Source organism: Colias eurytheme, chromosome 15 (assembly GCF_061535395.1).
Source record: "Colias eurytheme isolate Ceu_HAF_F1 chromosome 15, ilColEury1 Martin Lab GWU primary, whole genome shotgun sequence".
Lineage (NCBI taxonomy): Eukaryota > Metazoa > Arthropoda > Insecta > Lepidoptera > Pieridae > Colias > Colias eurytheme.
Window position 1 is genome coordinate 9,906,044 of NC_142994.1, and position 24,534 is coordinate 9,930,577.

Genomic DNA, 24,534 nt, shown 5'->3' on the forward strand with positions numbered 1-24,534 from the left:
GAGCGCAAAAAAAACTATTGAATTAACAAGTGTTATGTACTAGTTTCTATATTTTTAATGATATTTACATAATATTTATTAATAGAAAATTAAATTATAATGTATGAATAGTAAGTAAAACTACTTAAAAAATGAAATGTCTAATTAAAAAGTGCGCACTGACAAATTAACATAAAATTATTCTATATTTTTAAGTGTTGGTAGGTATATCGCCGATGTACATTGTGTAGGTATTTTACTTTGCAAAGTAGCATGTTGTTTTATTTTAACTGAGCATTTTGCTGAGCATTGACTTGGAATTTGGATACCTTGGTGCGCTCATAAATCCAAGTATCTACTTGTGGTATCTGCGACACAATAAAAAATACTTCGCTTGACTTCACAAAAAGAGTGAGTAGGTAAGAAGTAGAAAATATGATGATTTTGGAATGTGACAGATTTAAAGGTGTATTAACTATATTTTTTATTTATCTCGTTCAAATTTCGAACTTTTGCAAGGGCAATCATATTTCTAAGAATATTTTATTTATCATAATTGATGACCTGCGGCTCATTACCATTTCGGAAGTTTATTTACCGAACATTCATAAATTGGCGGGAAACGGAGTAATTTTTCAAAATGCATTTGCTCAAGTAAGTGACAAATTAATATTTTTCATTTATGTACTTGCATAAAACTTGCGAATGAAAGATGTATATTGTGCTGTGATATTGTGGATTTATCTTGAAAAGCTGTCTTATTCTTAAAATATAAAACCTAAATAATCTATTCATTCAATGCGATATTTTTTGTTCATTTTTCAGCAGGCGCTATGCGCTCCAAGCAGAAATTCAATATTGACCGGACGGAGACCCGATTCATTACGCTTGTATGATTTTTACAGTTACTGGCGTGATAACGTTGCGAATTTCTCAACGCTTCCACAAGTATTTAAGGAATCTGGATATGATACTTATTCCTTTGGTAAAATCTTTCACCCAGGAAAGAGTTCTAATTTTACTGATGATTACCCTTATAGCTGGTCTGTTCCTCCATATCATGCCCCTAGTGAGATTTACAAAGATTCAAAAGTTTGCAACGATTATAAGACTGGAAAATTGCAAAGGAATCTTATATGCCCTATAAATGTAACAACGCAACCAGGAAAAACATTACCGGATCTAGAAATTTTAAATAATGCTATTAATATCTTTAAAGAAAGGAATGCAACAAAGCCCATTTTTGTAGCCGTTGGATTTCACAAACCACATATACCATTGAGGTTTCCTTCACAGTATTTAGGTATGTTCCGGTTTAACTACGAAAAAATTCTCGTATTTGTTGAAAAGTATGAAAATAAATTTCAACTGCTTTTAATTTGTTACTAAAATATTATTTAAAGACTTTCTTATAGCTTGTTAAATTTTAAAAATATAGTTGATAGGTAAATCTTAATATTTTAACCTTACAGAAGATGTTCCAATAGAAAATGTAAGACCACCGTCTTACCCATGGAAACCACAAGCTCTTCCAACAGTGTCTTGGCATCCTTGGCTAGACGTCCGTCGTAGGGACGACATAAAACGGCTTAATATATCCTTTCCTTTTGGAACCATGCCCTCTGAGTGGACCTTGAGGATCAAACAGAGCTACTATGCCGCATCTTCTTATGTAGATGATTTGATTGGAAACTTATTGGCTAATGTCGATATGAGGAAAACTATCGTTGTATTGACGAGCGATCACGGTCAGTATAGCGCACAGAACATAATACGTATATATACTCAGGGGAGGTATAGCGCCCGCCCGGAAAACTTCTTGGCCAAAAAGTAGCGTGGTGGGGGAAGTTTGCGCATCAAGTTTTAGTACATTTTTAATTTTTATATGCGCAAGCTGGGGGGGACCACCACGCTACTTTTTGGCCAAGAAGTTTGCCGGGCGCTATAGTTGAATTTTCGTATGTTTTATACATTAGATGAACGTATTGGAAACATAAACAATGTGAATAAAACTTATTTTCAGGTTGGTCCTTGGGAGAAAATGGACTATGGGCAAAATACAGTAATTTCGATGTCGCGTTAAAAGTACCCCTTATATTCCATGTACCCGGCTTAAATCCAAAACAAGTAGACAGCCCTGTGGAATTATTAGACATATTTCCAACTTTGATAGAATTGGCTGGTTTAAAAACTAGCATACCAAAGTGTGAAAATAGTAAAGAAACACAATGTTTCGAAGGCAAAAGTTTAATGCCGCATATGCGTGCTAAAGTAGAAGGAGATATGAAAAGAACAGCCTTTGCTTTAAGTCAATATCCTCGCCCATCAGTACAACCTCAAACAAATTCTGACAAACCGCGCCTAAGAGATATAAAAATAATGGGGTATAGTATACGAACAAAAAGATACAGATACACAGAATGGATAGCGTTTAATAGTATTTTATTTACAAAAGATTGGAATACAACACTGGGTATAGAACTGTATGATCATGTCCTGGATCCTGAGGAATCTAATAACATTCACATGAAACATAAATATAAAGATATAAAATCTAAGCTATCGAAATTGCTTAGGGCACAAAATAATAGGTAAACATAACTTACATAAATATATAGGAATAAATTCAAGTAAAACTTTTAAATGCTTGACTTATGCTAAAAAATACTCATTATTGTATGTAGGTATGTATATCTTAAATATTTACAATAAAATTTAAATATCGTAATATATTATAGTCATAATTTACATAGCTAATGGCAGGAAGTAAAGAACTTTTTAGTATATTGCACTAGTTTAACTATATTAAAGTCTTCACCCAAAAAATAATATTATTTCAAAACTCGGAATGTCGCATCCGTTATGCCCAATTATATACGGAAAAAAGAAGCTGATGCTGCGTCTACACACTAATCTCTGCAACTGATTATTTAAGATATTTTCGGAGTCTACTGTATCGCTAATTTGAAAACTCTGCCCAATGGGAGGCAGAGTTCAGAGTTTGCTTCGGACACTTTTTGAGTGTAATTTTGAGTCTAGTTGATTATTGTACGTCAATTACGATAGCAGAAGTTTTATTAGAAATTATCACATTTATTATTCTGGATGTGTTTAAAGAACATTCAGGAAGCTCTCTCTCTCTTAATTTTATCACTTCAATCTAGAAAATTTTGTATACTTCTGACGTAGAAGCTTTAGATTGTGTTTCAAATTAGGATACTATAGCTAGGCCGGTTTTTCAATTGAGAATTGATTTGATTAAGGTTTGTGAAAGCTTATGTCACATACAAATACAAGAAAATGTTTAAGCAGCATTTAAGTATGGTTACAAACATTCTTTACATTCAGAAACTGGCTTTATATGTATAAGCTCATGAGAATAACTTCCTTGAATTCTACATTGTATACTCTTTGGTGTAAAAATACATACAGATTACAGTAATTGTAATAAAATGTGGACAATAAGAAAGCATGTCGAGTGGAAATATAGGTAATATTTTTCACTCTATGTACTAGACATGTTTGAAGCATTCCAAAATCATAAAATAAGCATTTCATAAAAATTCCTTATAACTTTCTGTTGTCAATTAATAATGCAATGTTGCAATCACATTAATACTATCTCCTGATATGATTCTAACTACATTTACATCTAAATCTAATCATCAATAATAAATTTTGTGCTACATATATCCGAAATACTCAACATTCTAAACAGTCTTGTTTACACTAAACTTCTCTTTTCTTCGGGAATAATTTTTCTGGAGTTTTCTTCCATTTCAACTTGTTTAAACCTTGCATATAATGCAGTACTGGCTAATACAATTATATTTGACGCCCACCAGAGAGAATTCTTTGTCTCATTGTACCATTGTGTTGCCATAACTGTTTGAGCACAAGCCTTTGCTGTGCCTGAGATGTTATGTGTTAATGGTGATGTTACCTGTAAATATAATTAATAATTTTAAAGTAAGTCTGGTTAAATTCAATCAATACTTAACCCATTTTATTACGTATTCAAAAAATTTACTTTTTGTAAAAAATAATGTCAATATTTGTACAAAATTAATTTACCTTAATTTGAAGAGATGTGAAATATCCTATTGCGAATCCACAAAAGCCACCAATGACCATTTGCATCCAAAAGTAGGAGCTGTGGTAATTTGGATAATTCCAAAGCACACTTAACTCCCCATTCAATACCATTAAGGGGCAGAACAATATAATGGAGTAGGCATTATTGTAATATGACAGCAGCCAAATTTCTTGATTTACACTTGGCAACACTGACTTTGTAAATATGGAATAGAGGGAAAGCATTAAGGAGCCTACAACTCCATAAATTGTCCCAATTAATGAGAATGATCCTGTAACAAATATTATAATTTTAAATACACACAACATTATTCATTTTGTGTTTAGTAAAGAAACAACAATAAACAAGGATAAGAGCATGAATGCACAGTTTTTTAAATACTAGCTTACCGCCTGCGGCTTCGCCCACTTTGTAAACTAAAACCTTCCTCTTGAATCACTCTATCTATTAAAAAATAAAAAAACCACATCAAAATCCATTGCGTAGTTTTAAAGATTTAAGCATACAAAGGGACATAGGGACAGAGAAAGCGACTTTGCTTTATACTATGTAGTGATAATCTATACCTAATAGCTCCTCCTGATCAACTCCAATATAAAATCCAAAGACAATAAATGCACAACACATTATACACCTTAAAGATGTTTTTTGTCTTAACAGCACCCAGCTGAATATAACATTAAATACTGTAGTCAAAGATCTTCCAATATAGTAGAAAGAAACACCAACATATTTTAAACATAAATTGTTGGTTGCTATCATCAGTGTGAACATTATTGATAGTGGTATTACCTGGAAAAATATAAAAACACATCAAATTGTAAACATAAGGATTTGTGGCATAAAGATTTGTGGCAATAAGATTTGTGGCATAAAGATTTGTGGCAAAAGCATTTTATTAAATCCTTACTTTCCAAACATTTTAATTATTGCGTTTTGTATCAATATACAATGATACAAAACGCAATAATTAAAATGTTTGCGCAAAGATACAAATAACCTTTAAAACTTTTTTGTACCAATGTACAAATAACTTTTAAAATATAAATACTTCCATAACAGTATTATTTATATCATACTATTATGTATTTTAAAACATTTTTTGTTCATTCAAAATACAATAAACAAAGGTAAAACCAATTGATTACAATTACAAATTGGTCATCAAGATAAGATTTCCAACAATTTAGAGATAACATGTGTAACAAATTGCTCAAATACCTTCCACATTATTTCAACGTTCCATGGTGTTCCTTTAGGGAATTTAAAAACACCTGGTATGCCACCAGTTTTACTGAGAGTAAAACATATTGTAAATGAAACTATGCATTGAAACCATGTTATAAATAAGGGTGCTTCTAGTGCCACGTCCTGACCACTGAGTAAACTTTTATTCACAAATACTGTGGCTATTGAAACAATCCTACAACCGAAAAAAAGGTATAACTTTTAGTAATGTAAAGTAAAACTGATGATCACTAATAAATTATCTAATAATCAATGAAACATAAAAAATATAATAATTATCTTACCAATAGCATGCAACAACTATAAATATTTTTATATATCTTGAACATAGATCTGTTTGGTCTTCCATATTTCTATGCTTATACATCTATGTTTTTTATTATAATTTCTATGTATTATCCCTTCGCTTCACTTGAATCTAATTTTAATTTAATACGGTACACCTATATCAACCATACACACATTACGAATTTTCAATTTCTTTTTTGACATGTCTTTATCTACTAAATTTGCAATGACATTTTTCAAAATCATTTTGATTGACGTATTATTGACGTATTGTAAGGTTTGACAGTGCTTGACTGTGACATTAATAACGTTTTCCCAAAGCAATGCGTCTAACGGAATGTACACCGACAAAAACAAAAAAATATTATTTAGTGCAGAAAAACATGTCACTTATTTATACAATTTAGATTTCGTTGTATATATTATTATTTTTTTTTTCACTTTTTACACCACGTATAAGATGGCATTCCCAAATTTATCCTTATAAGCGCAAAGATTCGTTTATTAGGGTTCCGTACTGAAACGGTAAAACGGGACCATATCACTGAGACTTCGTTGTCTGTCTGTCCAGGCTGTATCTCGTAAACCGTGATAGCTAGAAAGTTGAAATTTTCACAAATTATGTATTTCCGTTGCCGCTTTAACAACAAATCCTAAAAATTAAAATATATTTATATTAAGGGGGTTCCCCATAGTACGGAACCCTTCGTGTTCGAATCCGACGCGCACTTGGCCGGTTTTTTTATTGTGTACGAATGTTTGCAAAAAAACAATATTTTTTTTATTTTTTAAAAAGTAACATCCTAACTTTCAGTAATGTTAAAAGTATAACTAGCGGCAAATTTCTTTAGAGCGTGCCCGAATCTGCGCAAAAGAAAAAAATATGATAAATATATTAGAATTAAATTCTCTACAACTTTTCTATTTCATATTTTTTTTATAACTTGAACTGTTTTCGAGATTATCAATATTGAAGAGAAGTAAATTCACAATGTTAGTTATACAACTCCTCCGAAAAGGCTGAACCAAGTCTCATAATATTTTTGTATGTCTATTGGGTTGGGTAGATCTGAAAATCGGCCAACATCTATTTTTCATTTAGGTGACAAGAGTACGGCATAACAACGTTTGCCCAACGTTTTGTTGGTTTGTTTGTCTTTCTTGCACATCGCGTCGTCTCGTAACACGGTCTAGCTCACAGACATGTATCAAGATAGACTAAGCGAGTGTATGTACTCCCGGGTCCAAACTAAGTTTATGAAACTTACTTGACGCTGGCCTACACTCGGTCCGCGCTTGCAGTTCGCCAAGGAAAGACGTGAAGCTGAATAAAGTAAAATGCCGAATTGCGCCGTTATAAACTGTAGAAACTCCACAGCTGTGAGTGGTCGAGTTAGCAGAGATGTTTCCTTCCACCGGTAAGTAATTTTCTAATCAGAATATGCACTATTTATTTTAAAATGAAATAAAGAATATCTGTGGAAAACGATCGTGACAAACACGGATACCAAATCATACGAAATGATTCGGAATACATTGCGGCTTTTACTTGGCACGGTAAAGATCGCGTCGTATGATAACAAGCAATGAATAGCGTCTTCTCATTTTTCTGTTCTCATTTTTCTGTCCAATTTTGTGGTTAGTGATGTTCATTTGATGCAACAGTTCTCGATTCTAATCGATTTTATAATCGAACAGAAAAATGATAATTTGAAGGAGCAATTTTTCAGAAAAAAAGGCATAGATTTTTTTTGTCATTTAATACGACTTGACCTAAAACTTTTAAGTATTTTAATACAAAGGTACTAAAAGTAAATATTATGACATGGACGCCATTAGTTAAAGTGTCATCTTGGGAGTTTTTTAAGAAAACTCCTTATTGCTTAGACTATGTTTGTTTTTTTCAGTTTTCCAAGTAACCCGAACATAAAAGAAAAATGGATCGATGCAACGGGACATAAAGATTGATTGATTGACAGTTTCATTACTTTCTTTCGATGGCCTCTCTAGTACGTAGTACATGGTAACTCAATGGGCATATGTAAGAAAAAGCTAAAACACATTAGTTTACTTGTTAGAATATTAAAAGGTTTATAACTTTATTTTATCATTCCTCTGTCTGTGGTAATTATCATTTTTCTGTCTTGAATCGATTTAGTAATCGATTACGATTCATTTATTTAACTACCTCTTAGACATAGATCTAGTTTGATCTGATTTCTTTCGATTTACTTCGATGGGATAGGACGATACTAGAATCGCCGCGCGAGTGGCGTCCTAATCGATTTAGCGTAAAATGAAATTACCATCACTAAAAAGCGCTCGTGACGTCATAACGCGTCAAGGTCAGTACAAAAAATATGACACGCTTGGTTTTCATACAGATCGCGGTACTTGCGTTGTCTACTTAATATACATGTCTGTGGTCTAGCTCTATGTTATGATTTTTATGTCTGTATTCATACGTCTACGTAAAATCTCTATAATCCCATGGAAATTTCCTTGGACGGAACGAACAAGGCTGGCGACGTTAAATTTCAATAGCTATAGGTCTTCTACCACATGTCTACCAGAATCTGATGGCATATTTATATTTAAGAAATAAAAGATTTTCATGTGGCAACTTATTTGACAACAGCTATCAAATTAGTTGTCAAATTATTTGTCTTTTTTGCAGTTGATGAATAATTTTTAGGATTTTGTCTAAAAAATCTTCGAAAATGTCGAAAAAGCCGCTGCGATCACAAGCAAGAGGTGTTGTTTATAATGTGTATAGAAAAACATTCGATGAATAAGGGTCAAACACATCACAATTTTCAATTTTGAAGATTTTATTGGTAAATTGGACTTACCCGTTTTGATACTTAAAATTAAAAAAAAGATTATATGTAGGTAACTATAATATTGTTTGTTGATTAGAATATAATTTTATGAAAACTTATTACAGGAGTTTCCAATTCGTCAAGTCCAAGCTGTCCAAGTCAATTTTATAATGTGTGTACTGTTAATACTTACGAAAATAAACATAGTTTTAATTTATTTTTATTTTATTTTATAAAAAATTATAAGCAGTTTTGATCTACATTATCATTATATCGATATTTTCACATGGCATACTGGTAATGAATATACAAATATAGGTATGTGTAAATAAAAGACCGTGTGTGGCACTCGGGGACTGCCGCGATAAAGCTATAGGCTATTGCATGCTATGCCTTCAAGCCACACCTCCGTGTCCGTCGGAGTGGGGAGCGTGAGGTTTTTTCGTTACGGAATTTCTGGATTCGGTCCCCGCGCTCAAGGCCCGCGATAGAAGCTATGCAATAGCTTAATAATATGTATTACCTGTATAAAAGTAATATGTATAATTGTATATTATACATGTAAGTATGTACCTACCTACATAATATTAAGTGGATATCCATTATTAAGTACAGTATTGTCCACTTATGTAATGTGACTTTATTATCGCGTAAAAACCACAGGACAGTTCTCTGGCATATTATAATATACAGTTACATATTTTGTAAAATTAAATTGTAATACTGATATGATTTAAAAGAGCAACTATGGAGTTTCTTGCCGGTTCTTCTCCATAGATACTGCTTTCCGAATCGGTGGTAAATGTAAAAAATATGTATTGACGTTTCAAAAGTGCTTCTCCAAGAAGTCTAATTGAATAAATAAATGTTTGAGTTTGAGTTTGAGTTTGACTAATGATATTGAGGACAAAATAAAAAATAAGCAGTATCAAGATCGTTCAGTCCATTTTCCTCAGGGTTGCACACTCAAAATTTTGATTTCCCTAATTGCCATCAGATTCTGGTTTAGAAGATAAACTACGATAACATGGCGCGCCCCTCCAAAATTCAAAACGTTTGAAAGTATTTGTGAAAGTATTTACAATGCACCACCAAGATTCACAACGCATGTGTGCGTAATGAGACGGCCGTCAAACAAAAACAAATCCACGGATTTGTTGCTCGACTAGTCACGCTCTAATCGCTCATTATTATTAGTAATGGCGCTGCACTGACGTATTCTATGAAAACGACACGTGCGTTGTCTTGGGCGCTCGGCAACTTATGATTAGTTGACCAACAAATCTGGACGTAAAGTACTAAAGACGAATACGTACAACTACATACAAACTCCTTCGTAAGGATGTCACTACACACATTGAAACAGTAATTTGGAGGGGCGCGCCATGTTATCGTAGTTTATCTCTACCTATAAATTAATGAATTTCTTGAAATTTTTTTTAATAAAAAATGAATAGAATTAAATGTGCTTTTTTACAGATGGAAACATTATTTAAATTTGTCTCCGCGACGGAACGAAGGCTGACGTCAGTAACTTGATTATTTTTTGTATGATTGAACAGTGATATCGTAATTTTTAAAATTTGTACACAAACAAAGTTGTGCTAGAGGCTGTGTGATAGACACGCGTAAATTAAAAATGTCGTCGTCTCCCGAAATTAAAAATGCGGAAAGCGAAAATACCGAAGTTTCTTCCAGTTTTTTAAGTGAATTACTAAGTCCGGTGAACTTGCTCTTGACTGTTATCATTATTGTATTAGTGTATAAAATATTTAGGAGCAAGTTTGGTAAATTATCTGCAGAGGAGCCGATGCCCGAGTTGCCTAAAATTCGAAAAGACATGACTGTTGCCGAATTACGTCAATATGATGGGACTCAACCCGATGGTAGAGTTTTAGTAGCAGTAAATGGATGGATTTTTGATGCCACGCGGGGACGCCGCTTCTATGGACCCGGTGAGTGCATCAGTTTTATTAATAGCTTGTCTTTTATGAGTCAGTGATTATGCATTCATGCGCGACCTGCATTAAATATCATCGTGTTATAGATGTACCTGATTATAGAGTGCCGGAGTGTGATCGGGAGTTGAAAATAAATATGCAAATAATTATACAATTATGTATGTCATTCCATAATTCATTAAAAAAGTCGCATTTAAATTATTTTTATTTTTTTGTTCCAGGTGGTCCTTATGCAGCATTTGGTGGTAAAGATGCATCTCGAGGCCTGGCCACATTTTCCGTCACATCATCAGATAAGGAATATGACGACTTAAGTGATCTCAACTCAATGGAAATGGAATCTGTCAAAGAATGGGAGGCGCAGTTCAGAGGTAGGTTTGATAGTGAATAAAAGCTTGTTATAATGAAGGGTAGAAAATGTAATCTATTTATTCTTTTATATTCATAAATTATTCACTAATGATAATAATAATCAAATTAAAACTTGTATCAATCAATTACCACAAATATAATTGAAAAATTAAAATAAAAAAAAACTGAAGAAAAAATTTATTGATAATCCATACTCTATAATAAAATAAGTCAAAGAAATTATGTAATTATTGTTAATCTTATTCAGGCCAAATAAGTAATGCATAGAATTTTGTTATCACTGCAAACAGTTTATCATGAATACCAACAATTTTTATTTATATTTTTATCACAATCAGAGTATATAAGATAAATATATTTATTATCATAACCTATACTTATCCTTAACCATCACTAAATATTTGAATGTGTATATTATAATGTGAGTTTTGTTTACGTTTTGTTATTTTTAGTGTATATGACAAAGATGTTGTTGTTAAGGATATTTATAAGCGTGTTTAAAAGTTAATAATAGTTACATATTAATTCATAGAATGGTATAATTGTTTGAATCGTAAAAAAAAATGTATTTCTAAAGTTTAAATAGCTCCAACAATCACATTCTATACATTTCTTAACATTTAATTAACTATCACTTTTTTAAATAAACAAAACAATTTATTTTTAACAAAGCGGTTAAAAACAATCCATTAAAAGTTAAAAACACTATAAAAACATTGAACCCTTATTGATTAAAATACTAAGTTTCGAAATAAATTTCAAATGACAGTAAAAGCCAGTGATACTTAGTATGTATTTAGTGCAGCTATCAGCACTGGTTTATTTACATTGCACTATTAACCCAACCTATTAAAGCATATAAATTATATTTCTGTAACACTTGTGTGATTGTATTGAGTTCCTGAAAGATTTCCATAATATGTGGCTACTTTAGTGTTTAACATTAGTAGTTTAACATTAATTGTAACAGCATTCATGTTATATATTTTATATCAAACATATCTATATTTCATTTTCTTTGATGTAATTAGTGTTACTAATATGTTATGCAAACATATTCAGGTTTAATTTATATTTTATAGGCAATATAAATTCCCAATCCCTTGTGAATACATAAGAAAAGTTTATGTAGGTACTCAAAATTAGGCTCTGACACAATAAGGAGTAGACTATTTTTATTTTTAATATTATATCTAGCTGCAGCAATAATTTTTTTTAATATCTTCATGCTATTACATCATAACAAAAAGAGCAATTTTACACAAGAAGAAGGAAGTAATAACACCACTTTATGCAACAATAAACGCGTTTTTACAATTTAATTTTATTAGGTATCATATTTATTATGCAACTGCAAAAAATATTCGACACCTCACCTTGAAAATATTCATGTTATCAGGATATTGTAAGAGTTAATATTTATGTATGCATGTTTGTTACAATATCTTGACACTGCATTATTGTTGCACATAATATATGATGGTACGGGAGCCAGGAAAAGATTTTATGACCAAGTTCCTCTCAAGCGGTAATTAGTAAAATGCATCAAAGTATAATTCATAATTCTTTATTTACGTTAAACATGGTATTTTTAGATGTTACATTAGTGCTACAACCGCTCACCCCCCCAACCGAGTGCCAGCTGACGTTCACGAGGCTTTATAATACTATACTCTGAGGCGTCTGACGAATTATCTCTTGAGAGGAAATAATTAACCAAATTTGCACCTGGCTCCCTTACCAGAATGATTATTTTATTTGGTTTGATAATGACTATGGATCATGATTCGTCCCACTTATAGCTTACAGTGTCAAATTGTAAGTTTAACAGGTGTATTAAAAGGATAGACAGGCTACACTACACTGATAATATTCTATTTCAAAACGGCAACGGCCCTTTAAAGACCACGCTCTTGCACTCTCATGCAAATAATACTCTCATGCAGTAGTAGTTCTCGCTTAGTCTTGAGTCAGGCAATTACCTGACATTTGCATTGCGTCTTTGAAGAACCTATAACTTGAAAACATCTCAGCATCATATTATTTAAATTTTTTATTTAAAAAATATACGCATTTGCGTTTATATCAAAACGATATTTTTTGCAGTTGAATGTGTTCATTATTATCCATTCCCTTAAGATCACAGACCTAAATTATGTTAATTGACATCTAGAATTGTTGACGCCCGCTATTTTTTCTTACTTATTGGATATATATTCAAATTATGTAGAGAGACTGTGTTTTCGCCAAAGTGACCATTTTATAATTTTTCTAAATGGGAAATTAAAGATACTTAACAATAAAATAAAACCACGAGAACTATACTTAATAACCTTTATTTTTACGAAGCACATATTATTGTCGTTGAATATAATTATAATGTTGACACCTAAGACCCAATTTCACCAATATTTTCTAAATCAGACATTTATTAATCGAGCTTCAAATTAAACATGTATTTTAACATCGTTGTCAACTCTACAGGTCCCAAGAAGGAAATCTAACAGCCGATTATCAAATCGACCATTAACTGAGCGACTCACGAATCATTCATTCGTATTTTAAACCGCCCGAAACAAAATGTCATAGTTGATAATGCCATAGTTTCGCGCGTTGGGGATATTTGTTCTAGTTGTATAATAACTGTCATGTTTGGTAATTCGACTAAATTGAAATGTTCTAACACAGTATACAATTTAATAATCATGTAGAAACTTTTACGTTTGCTGGTTTATATGTCAAACGATTTGGTCGTTACCATGGTTACAAATGTTTGATGTTATTTGGAGATTGTTTTGTTGTGATTTTTCTTGTGTTATTTTAATTTTATTTTGAGTTGAATAAATACAATAATGTTGAAGAAAAATCGCGGTTCAATTTCACTTGGTCGAAGGTAAACTGGATCTGGTTGAAATTACGAAAAAAAATTCGGAGTCCGAAGGAAAGTGCGAGAGATCTCATACTAGAAGAGCAATTAAAACAAGAAAAATAAAGACAAAGCAGCAAGATACATTTAAAGTAAATTAATAGTAAATTCTTGTTTGTAATAACCTAGTATCTAGTTGTTATAACCTATTTATTGAATGATGTTGATAGGTACAATCTAAGGGTACAATAAAAATGTTTTATAAAAACACAAGTTTTATTTATTTAGGTAACATGAAAAATTACATATTTCTATAACAATGTCACATTTAAATTAAATTACGATCATCATCATCGTCAGCCCATATACTTTATCACTGCTGGGACATGGGATTGGTAGTGCTAACTTCAGGTCATTATCCACCACGCTATCTTATGATATGTCGGTTTCCTCACAATGTTTTTCACCACTGAGCCATCACTGCACTGCACTACAATAAGCAGTTGGTCTGTAGGTGAAACTGATAGATTCCTAAAACAGAATTTAAAATTAAGATAAGTACATTTCATAATCATGAGGAGGCCTGAGCCTTACCTGAGTAGTGGTGAAGTTTACATTTTTAAGTACCTATATTGGTATTCAATACTAGATTTGACATGACTCACAGGATTATTATGGTTTAATTGAAAATAATACAGTATGTAGGAAGGAACCTTTTATGCACATAAATATAAATATTACCTCACGAGATAGTTTTACTTACAGATCCGACGGTTATTCGAGTTTATCTTCAATTAATTGCAATACTTCCAAAACCGATTGTTTTGATAAACGAAATCTTGTACTAAAATCAACATCATCATATTCTTCGAAACAATGACGACGTCTTTATAAATTCTGGGCCGTCGCGGTCGCACTATATAATCCAAATTATACAAATCATCCAACACATCTTCATTTACAAAAATAAAATAGTATGCAGAGTCCATCTTGACAGCAAGAAAACTTCAAATCATTTTTTCTAATCGCTTGTTAAAAATTTAAAGAGCCTCTATGCCACGGGTTAAATATAATGCCGTGTTAAGGAAACTAATCCTCGATTAGGTCATGGTGGGACACTCCCTTACATTGATGTCCCGTTAAAAGAGTTAACAGCGTGTTAAACTAACTAACAGAGCTTGATGAAACTGGGCTAAGACCCAATTTCACCAATATTTTCTAAATCAGACATTTATTAATCGAGCTTCAAATTAAACATGTATTTTAACATCGTTGTCAACTCTACAGGTCCCAAGAAGGAAATCTAACAGCCGATTATCAAATGGACCATTAACTGAGCGACTCACGAATCATTCATTCGTATTTTAAACCGCCCGAAACAAAATGTCATAGTTGACAATGCCATAGTTTCGCACGTTGGGGCTATTTGTTCTAGTTGTATAATAACTGTCATGTTTGGTAATTCGACTAAATTGAAATGTTCTAACACAGTATACAATTTAATAATCATGTAGAAACTTTTACGTTTGCTGGTTTATATGTCAAACGATTTGGTCGTTACCATGGTTACAAATGTTTGATGTTATTTGGAGATTGTTTTGTTGTAATTTTTCTTGTGTTATTTTAATTTTATTTTGAGTTGAATAAATACAATAATGTTGAAGAAAAATCGCGGTTCAATTTCACTTGGTCGAAGGTAAACTGGATCTGGTTGAAATTACGAAAACAAATTCGGAGTCCGAAGGAAAGTGCGAGAGATCTCATACTAGAAGAGCAATTAAAACAAGAAAAATAAAGACGAAGCAGCAAGATACATTTAAAGTAAATTAATAGTAAATTCTTGTTTGTAACCTAGTATCCTAGCCTAGTATCTAGTTGTTATAACCTATTTATTGAATGATGTTGATAGGTACAATCTAAGGGTACAATAAAAATGTTTTATAAAAACACAAGTTTTATTTATTTAGGTAACATGAAAAATTACATATTTCTATAACAATGTCACATTTAAATTAAATAAGGATCATCATCATCGTCAGCCCATATACTTTCTCACTGCTGGAACATGGGATTGGTAGTGCTAACTTAAACTTAAACACGGTAAGGGATCAGGTCATTATCCACCACGCTATCTTATGATATGTCGGTTTCCTCACAATGTTTTTCACCACTGAGCCATCACTGCACTGCACTACAATAAGCAGTTGGTCTGTAGGTGAAACTGATAGATTCCTAAAACAGAATTTAAAATTAAGATAAGTACATTAATTCATAATCATGAGGAGGCCTGAGCCTTACCTGAGTAGTGGTGAAGTTTACATTTTAAGTACCTATATTGGTATTCAATACTAGATTTGACATGACTCACAGGATTATTATGGTTTAATTGAAAATAATACAGTATGTAGGAAGGAACCTTTATGCACATCAATATAAATATTACCTCACGAGATAGTTTTACTTACAGATCCGACGGTTATTCGAGTTTATCTTCAATTAATTGCAATACTTCCAAAACCGTTTGTTTTGATAAACGAAATCTTGTACTAAAATCAACATCATCATATTCTTCGAAACAATGACGACGTCTTTATAAATTCTGGGCCGTCGCGGTCGCACTATATAATCCAAATTATACAAATCATCCGATACATCTTCATTTTCAAAAATAAAATAGTATGCAGAGTCCATCTTGACAGCAAGAAAACTTCAAATCATTTTTTCTAATCGCTTGTTAAAAATTTAAAGAGCCTCTATGCCACGGGTTAAATATAATGCCGTGTTAAGGAAACTAATCCTCGATTAGGTCATGGTGGGACACTCCCTTACATTGATGTCCCGTTAAAAGAGTTAACAGCGTGTTAAACTAACTAACAGAGCTTGATGAAACTGGGCCTAAGACCCAATTTCACCAATATTTTCTAAATCAGACATTTATTAATCGAGCTTCAAATTAAACATGTATTTTAACATCGTTGTCAACTCTACAGGTCCCAAGAAGGAAATCTAACAGCCGATTATCAAATGGACCATTAACTGAGCGACTCACGAATCATTCATTCGTATTTTAAACCGCCCGAAACAAAATGTCATAGTTGACAATGCCATAGTTTCGCACGTTGGGGCTATTTGTTCTAGTTGTATAATAACTGTCATGTTTGGTAATTCGACTAAATTGAAATGTTCTAACACAGTATACAATTTAATAATCATGTAGAAACTTTTACGTTTGCTGGTTTATATGTCAAACGATTTGGTCGTTACCATGGTTACAAATGTTTGATGTTATTTGGAGATTGTTTTGTTGTAATTTTTCTTGTGTTATTTTAATTTTATTTTGAGTTGAATAAATACAATAATGTTGAAGAAAAATCGCGGTTCAATTTCACTTGGTCGAAGGTAAACTGGATCTGGTTGAAATTACGAAAACAAATTCGGAGTCCGAAGGAAAGTGCGAGAGATCTCATACTAGAAGAGCAATTAAAACAAGAAAAATAAAGACGAAGCAGCAAGATACATTTAAAGTAAATTAATAGTAAATTCTTGTTTGTAACCTAGTATCCTAGCCTAGTATCTAGTTGTTATAACCTATTTATTGAATGATGTTGATAGGTACAATCTAAGGGTACAATAAAAATGTTTTATAAAAACACAAGTTTTATTTATTTAGGTAACATGAAAAATTACATATTTCTATAACAATGTCACATTTAAATTAAATAAGGATCATCATCATCGTCAGCCCATATACTTTCTCACTGCTGGAACATGGGATTGGTAGTGCTAACTTAAACTTAAACACGGTAAGGGATCAGGTCATTATCCACCACGCTATCTTATGATATGTCGGTTTCCTCACAATGTTTTTCACCACTGAGCCATCACTGCACTGCACTACAATAAGCAGTTGGTCTGTAGGTGAAACTGATAGATTCCTAAAACAGAATTTAAAATTAAGATAAGTACATTAATTCATAATCATGAGGAGGCCTGAGCCTTACCTGAGTAGTGGTGAAGTTTACATTTTAAGTACCTATATTGGTATTCAATACTAGATTTGACATGACTCACAGGATTATTATGGTTTAATTGAAAATAATACAGTATGTAGGAAGGAACCTTTATGCACATCAATATAAATATTACCTCACGAGATAGTTTTACTTACAGATCCGACGGTTATTCGAGTTTATCTTCAATTAATTGCAATACTTCCAAAACCGTTTGTTTTGATAAACGAAATCTTGTACTAAAATCAACATCATCATATTCTTCGAAACAATGACGACGTCTTTATAAATTCTGGGCCGTCGCGGTCGCACTATATAATCCAAATTATACAAATCATCCGATACATCTTCATTTTCAAAAATAAAATAGTATGCAGAGTCCATCTTGACAGCAAGAAAACTTCAAATCATTTTTTCTAATCGCTTGTTAAAAATTTAAAGAGCCTCTATGCCACGGGTTAAATATAATGCCGTGTTAAGGAAACTAATCCTCTAAACTAATTAGTTTCTATCTAAACTAATTAGTTTCCTTAACACGGCATTATATTTAACCCGTGGCATAGAGGCTCTTTAAATTTTTAACAAGCGATTAGAAAAAATGATTTGAAGTTTTCTTGCTGTCAAGATGGACTCTGCATACTATTTTATTTTTGTAAATGAAGATGTGTTGGATGATTTGTATAATTTGGATTATATAGTGCGACCGCGACGGCCCAGAATTTATAAAGACGTCGTCATTGTTTCGAAGAATATGATGATGTTGATTTTAGTACAAGATTTCGTTTATCAAAACAATCGGTTTTGGAAGTATTGCAATTAATTGAAGATAAACTCGAATAACCGTCGGATCTGTAAGTAAAACTATCTCGTGAGGTAATATTTATATTTATGTGCATAAAAGGTTCCTTCCTACATACTGTATTATTTTCAATTAAACCATAATAATCCTGTGAGTCATGTCAAATCTAGTATTGAATACCAATATAGGTACTTAAAATGTAAACTTCACCACTACTCAGGTAAGGCTCAGGCCTCCTCATGATTATGAAATGTACTTATCTTAATTTTAAATTCTGTTTTAGGAATCTATCAGTTTCACCTACAGACCAACTGCTTCTTGTAGTGCAGTGCAGTGATGGCTCAGTGGTGAAAAACATTGTGAGGAAACCGACATATCATAAGATAGCGTTGTGGATAATGACCTGATCCCTTACCGTGTTTAAGTTTAAGTTAGCACTACCAATCCCATGTCCCAGCAGTGAGAAAGTATATGGGCTGACGATGATGATGATCCTAATTTAATTTAAATGTGACATTGTTATAGAAATATGTAATTTTTCATGTTACCTAAATAAATAAAACTTGTGTTTTTATAAAACATTTTTATTGTACCCTTAGATTGTACCTATCAACATCATTCAATAAATAGGTTATACCAACTAGATACTAGGTTATTACAAACAAGAATTTACTATTAATTTACTTTGTATTTATTTTTCTTGTTTTAATTGCTCTTCTAGTATGAGATCTCTCGCACTTTCCTTCGGACTCCGAATTTTTTTTCGTAATTTCAACCAGATCCAGTTTACCTTCGACCAAGTGAAATTGAACCGCGATTTTTCTTCAACATTATTGTATTTATTCAACTCAAAATAAAATTAAAATAACACAAGAAAAATCACAACAAAACAATCTCCAAATAACATCAAACATTTGTAACCATGGTAACGACCAAATCGTTTGACATATAAACCAGCAAACGTAAAAGTTTCTACATGATTATTAAATTGTATACTGTGTTAGAACATTTCAATTTAGTCGAATTACCAAACATGACAGTTATTATACAACTAGAACAAATAGCCCCAACGTGCGAAACTACGGCATTGTCAACTATGACATTTTGTTTCGGGCGGTTTAAAATACGAATGAATGATTCGTGAGTCGCTCAGTTAATGGTCGATTTGATAATCGGCTGTTAGATTTCCTTCTTGGGACCTGTAGAGTTGACAACGATGTTAAAATACATGTTTAATTTGAAGCTTGATTAATAAATGTCTGATTTAGAAAATATTGGTGAAATTGGGTCTAAAGGTCGTACCAATTTATATAAATTAAACAGCCACTGTTCTATATATGACACAATGGCACGTATTGAACAATTAATGTTCTTTTCCTTTTTAAATAAGTTTTTATTTTATTTTTCCTTTTTTTACTTTACTAGAAAGTACACATTTTAAAAGTAAAATGTGAGAGAATTAATTTTACACACAAAATTACAATTATTTTTTATAATAGGAATACCGTATGTTTATTCTGGCTATTATCTGTTTATTTATACTGGGACCACGTAATGCACATAAAAATGATACAGAATATGATATTTAATATTTTATCTTTGGGCTAGTATAATATTTAGTGAGCATTGAGTGAAGAATGTCTCTCAAACGTTCGATAAATTATTTTCTTATAGCATGTTGGTAAATCCTTATTAGATTAAACCACCACCTCCTACGGCTTCGCTTTCGTGGATTATAAATAAGTTTGGAATATCAAAAAGAATATTGAATGTACAGAAATGATCTGGTAAGGGCGCGTTCCCACCGTGTCGTGACGACAGATAATCGTGTAGTTTTAAGTGTCGTGGCTTATATGTTTAAATGGAGGTGTTCACATTTAGAACGACACAATTTACTGTCGTCTACGACAGTTTTTGCAGTGACGACACTTTGTCGTGACAGTGGGAACGGCAAGCACGACAGTTGTAAAACGATAAAAAATCGTGGACGGCAACTCTATGACGTCCATTTAACTCAGGAGAGTAAACGCACTAGTAATCACCAAGCGAACGCAGAGGCGACTAGATTTGTAGCTTGCTGATGATGTGTAAACGACAAAGCGACTGCCAGGAAACGATAAAATGTCGTCGCGATCCAATGGGAACAGCTAGATATGACAGTCGCTAAACGATAAAAAATGTTGACGACAAACAATCGTTATAATGGGAACAGGTAGAGACGACAGTCGTCGAACGATAAATTAGTCGTTACGACATAGTGGGAACGCGCCCTATCTGTTTTATTAAATGCGTAGATGATCATTAAAATTTTTGTCATTTCAGAAAAGTACGACCTCGTCGGGCGGTTGCTGAAGCCGGGCGAGGAACCCGCGAACTATTCAGACGAAGAAACGGAAGAAACCGAAGTATCGACAAACAACCCCGAACAGAAAAAGGAACAATAAACTGCATACTTGACGAAAATCATTCATCACATTGACCGATGTGTCAAAAAGTTAGGTCGATCGATATGTAAATCGCTTTTTTTATCATTTTTGAGCACAATAATCCTTTTGTCCCGCTTTATCATTGTTTAACAAACTATATTTATTAAATCTTACTTCAATATCCGTGCTCATAGATTCTAAAATATCCTAACTTTTTGATTTATCGTTCAAATAACAGAACGCTTAATAATTCTACTAATGGTTACTGAGGACTCAAGTTGCGCACAAATTTTTTGTTCATCATAAACTGAAATTTTAGCAAAACAATTTACTTGGCTACCAAGTAAAAAAATCGCAAACTGTCGACATTTCTCACCGAGACTTCATTCAGTTCAAAACAACTATAATTAGTAATCATTAAGTCGGTTACGAATATCGTGTGATTGCTAACTGCCACTAATTATAAGTGTGGGAGATTTTTTCACAATGATTTTTTCTCTAGGTTTATATATTAAAAAATATATGTATTCATGACGCATAAGTAACATATTATGATAAATGCGAAACAATATAAATCTGTAGTGTTATGTAACCTCAGGCCTCAGTGACCAACGCAGGCTCGTCGGCTTCGCGCTACATAACTCGAGACCTACTTATCTTATTCTGAAACTGTTGCTTTTTACATATTTTTGAAGGTTATATGTAGTTTATATTGTTGTATATTTACAGTTTTGTGAATCGAAAGACTGAGTGATGGCGAAATAAAGTTGATAACGTTAAGGGACATTAGCCTAACACATTCCCCTGATCCCTTGTTATGAAATTGCGTTTCAACTTTTATTGTTCTGGATCGAGAAGTGGGATTTGGATTGTTTTGATGAAGTGAATAGAAACTAAAATCGCTAGCTTATAATTTCTAGCTTCTAATATTAAAAATATATAGAATATCAAATGTGTATTTCTATGTTTTCAATGTCCAAAGCAAACCGATTTCTCGATCTAGAACATAGCCACAATGTTTTGTTATATTATTATGTGCATTTATTGCGAATTTTAGGTTTATTTATTGGATCAAAATTGTCTTTATTTCGAAATTCATACATTTGACTTTACCTTATTCGTTTCTCCTTGACCTTTGGTACTTAAACATGGTAACATTGAAATCAAGTGTTGCAAACTTAAAAATGAAATGTGCATAATAAAGTTTAATGTCTAATGTTTGTAATTATAATAAATTTTGAATAAAGCGTGTTGCCAGTTGTGTGTTATGTTGTTTTGATATTGTTTTAACAGTCAATATGTTTATGGCTATTAATTTTATATGTGAACATTATATGAACGGAAAAAATATATTTAGACACATGAAAAAACAGATATATTATCCTATCTATTTTTGGCTAGTGTGTCTGTGTGTATTTTTTTTACTAATCAACATTATTTATCCAACAATAGGACGCCGCTCTTTTCACTTTTTTAACTATGGAGACAATGAAATTAGGCTAAATCATTTAAGTTCACTGTAGCACTCTATTAATTGTTATATTTATTAATTTGCCTTTTTTGTGACTAAATTAGTTTAAAGTGCGTTAAGTTATTAATTGGTTGAGGTTTGTAATCGTAAGTGTGGAATAAGCTTTGGAAGATTAGGCGCTATTCATCATAATGCTTTAATTTATTTGTGACTTTCCATTTCGCCTATTTTATTGTAAAATTATATAAAAAAATCACTATCAAATTACATAAACGTTGCCTAAACATCGCTTATTGTTGAGATGTTAAATGGTGTGAATGATATGCTATTGAAATGTTAACAGATGAATTAAATATATTATGTAATGTTTATTTTAACATTGTCACAAAAATATGGTGTCTTTTTCACATAATGTGTTTTATTTTTGTGTCATCATTAATAGTTAATACCTTTACCACACGATCCATTTTCCTATTATGGTAATCTTCTATACCAATTCAATTGCTTCCTGTAAAAGAAAATTCTTGAAAATGAGTAGGTACCTATTTACAATTTTGGGGTTTTGGTTATCCACCAAAGTTGATAAGACTACAATATCAGTGTATTATAATATTATTTAGCTCATTTCCATCTTTTGGTCATCTTACTATTTATATAACTGCCACACTCGGATCAATAAAAACTTTATAGGTTTGTGGCACCAATTATTTTTTCTTCTTTCCGAGTGGCACATCACGAATAGGCATTAATATAAATAGAAATGTGTTCGGTTTGTCCTTGCTTCGCTATGCAATCTGTATATGAGCAACAGATTCACTCGATTTTATTGCGCATGAGAAAATTTTCTATCAATGTTAATGAAATCTAAATAATATTTACTATTATTACACAGGAAAGCTTCTATTATTACTATCATGTGCAAGGGAACACTTTATATTTATGAAAGAGTAAAATCAGATACTACTGGATTTTTAGATATTATTTCTCTTAACTCTTTGAATCTTTTGAATTTACCCGAATTGCTCCGCTCATTAGCGTGATGATGTAGCCCTCCTTGATAAATGTTCTATCTAAACAGTAAAATAATCGGATCAATTGGATCCGTAGTTCCTAAGATTAGCGCATTCAACTAAACAAACTCTTCAGCTATTATTATTGGTATACATATAGTTTTTATTAGTATACATGTAGTGATGATGTCTTTACGCTGCACTGCGACATCGCGCCTTTGTAATAAGTAATAACATCACGCACGTGCGCGTGCAAGCTCGGTCGGTTGTTTTATTGTATTTTAACTTATAGCAGCATTAGTGTCTAAAAATTTTTAGACGTTACCTAGTATAAGATATAACTAACTGTTCTACTTTGTAGGTAATATGGTAAAGATCCATACATTTTTTTTGTCAGACAGATTTGATGGTAGCTGCTTGTATTCAAAACATGTTATATTTTCCATAATTGAAAGTGATGAGAGTAGTCAGTAAAAATAATGCCGAATTCACGCTTTGTCTTTTAATCTTTATTATTTAATATCGCAACATTAACTAACACATGGTAAGGAATAAAACTACTCACAAGTTTTCATACAACTTATTTAAACTATTGGTGTCTGAATTTATTTATTTTATTTTGGTTTGTTATTAAAACCTTGAGTATATTTGTCTATGTTAAAACTCAACATGATAAAGTAGGTATATAATATATTTCAACATCACAGTTTAGACATTAGCTTGCAGTAATACGGTATTTTTTCGGCGTTTGTTCCGAACTTCGCCACCTGTGCTGTTGTCGCACCTTGTGATATTTTTCGAATCGTGTATTTTTACTAGATTTCCACCCGCGTTTTCAAAGAATAACCGCATAGTTCCGGTTGCTGTGGGATTTCTGGGATAATAATAATAGTTTAAAAAAACTAAAAAACACGCTTTTAGGTCGGTTTTCTATAAAAAGCGTGTTTTTTATTTTTTTTTAACTATTATTTATTTTATCAAATTAGTGTTGTAGCGACGACAAGCCAATTTATGAGTTATCGAATTTCAAGTGTAACGCTAAGAAAGTTCACACGGTAACTCATATATAAACAGTTCGTGCGCTATGCACAGATAGTCACGGGCTTGTCGGGACGCGGGTGGGACGCATAGGTCGAATATTAATTACATACGAATAAATATATGTAGTTAACGAAATATAACCTTT

General features: G+C 32.1%; 3 protein-coding genes and 1 long non-coding RNA gene across 5 annotated transcripts; 3 read left to right on the forward strand and 1 right to left on the reverse strand.

Annotated features, from left to right (window-relative positions):
• Positions 1–235: 235 nt before the first annotated feature.
• On the forward strand, positions 236–2,574 carry Ids (iduronate 2-sulfatase). 2 transcript variants are annotated; one of them, XM_090110097.1, is made up of 5 exons: positions 236–633; positions 805–1,282; positions 1,452–1,727; positions 2,003–2,363; positions 2,435–2,572. In XM_090110097.1, the coding sequence occupies exons 1-5, from the start codon at positions 415–417 to the stop codon at positions 2,466–2,468; spliced, it is 1,368 nt and encodes a 455-aa protein (XP_089966223.1). In that variant the 5' UTR covers positions 236–414; the 3' UTR covers positions 2,469–2,572. The 2 variants fall into 2 exon arrangements, with proteins under 2 accessions (XP_089966223.1, XP_089966222.1); XM_090110096.1 differs by having other exon boundaries at positions 2,003–2,574.
• On the reverse strand, positions 2,392–5,791 carry nac (GDP-fucose transporter nac). Its single transcript, XM_090110098.1, has 5 exons — positions 5,608–5,791; positions 5,297–5,498; positions 4,642–4,867; positions 4,054–4,346; positions 2,392–3,922 (listed from the first exon to the last, which is right to left on the reverse strand). Exons 1-5 carry the CDS (start codon positions 5,688–5,690, stop codon positions 3,704–3,706), a joined length of 1,023 nt encoding a protein of 340 aa, XP_089966224.1. The 5' UTR covers positions 5,691–5,791; the 3' UTR covers positions 2,392–3,703.
• A 4,141-nt stretch (positions 5,792–9,932) lies between these two features.
• MSBP (membrane steroid binding protein) lies at positions 9,933–22,201 on the forward strand. Its single transcript, XM_090110055.1, has 3 exons — positions 9,933–10,388; positions 10,616–10,765; positions 20,764–22,201. Exons 1-3 carry the CDS (start codon positions 10,073–10,075, stop codon positions 20,883–20,885), a joined length of 588 nt encoding a protein of 195 aa, XP_089966181.1. The 5' UTR covers positions 9,933–10,072; the 3' UTR covers positions 20,886–22,201.
• Positions 18,169–18,827, forward strand: LOC149902543 (uncharacterized). The gene is made up of 2 exons (XR_016457559.1): positions 18,169–18,493; positions 18,725–18,827. It is a non-coding gene; the product is annotated as an uncharacterized LOC149902543 (long non-coding RNA).
• Positions 22,202–24,534: the final 2,333 nt, after the last annotated feature.

Excerpts from the sequence above, each read along its gene's own strand:
- nac (XM_090110098.1), bottom strand. The coding sequence starts at position 5,690 with ATGTATAAGCATAGAAATATGGAAGACCAAACAGATCTATGTTCAAGA. Across the intron at positions 5,499-5,607 it reads ATAGTTGTTGCATGCTATTG|GATTGTTTCAATAGCCACAG; the intron begins GTAAGATAATTA and ends TTTCGGTTGTAG. Across the intron at positions 4,347-4,641 it reads TGATCAGGAGGAGCTATTAG|GATCATTCTCATTAATTGGG; the intron begins GTATAGATTATC and ends TATTTGTTACAG.
- Ids (XM_090110096.1), top strand. The coding sequence starts at position 415 with ATGATGATTTTGGAATGTGACAGATTTAAAGGTGTATTAACTATATTT. Across the intron at positions 1,283-1,451 it reads GTTTCCTTCACAGTATTTAG|AAGATGTTCCAATAGAAAAT; the intron begins GTATGTTCCGGT and ends TTAACCTTACAG. Across the intron at positions 1,728-2,002 it reads TGTATTGACGAGCGATCACG|GTTGGTCCTTGGGAGAAAAT; the intron begins GTCAGTATAGCG and ends ACTTATTTTCAG.
- MSBP (XM_090110055.1), top strand. The coding sequence starts at position 10,073 with ATGTCGTCGTCTCCCGAAATTAAAAATGCGGAAAGCGAAAATACCGAA. Across the intron at positions 10,389-10,615 it reads ACGCCGCTTCTATGGACCCG|GTGGTCCTTATGCAGCATTT; the intron begins GTGAGTGCATCA and ends TTTTTGTTCCAG. Across the intron at positions 10,766-20,763 it reads ATGGGAGGCGCAGTTCAGAG|AAAAGTACGACCTCGTCGGG; the intron begins GTAGGTTTGATA and ends TTGTCATTTCAG.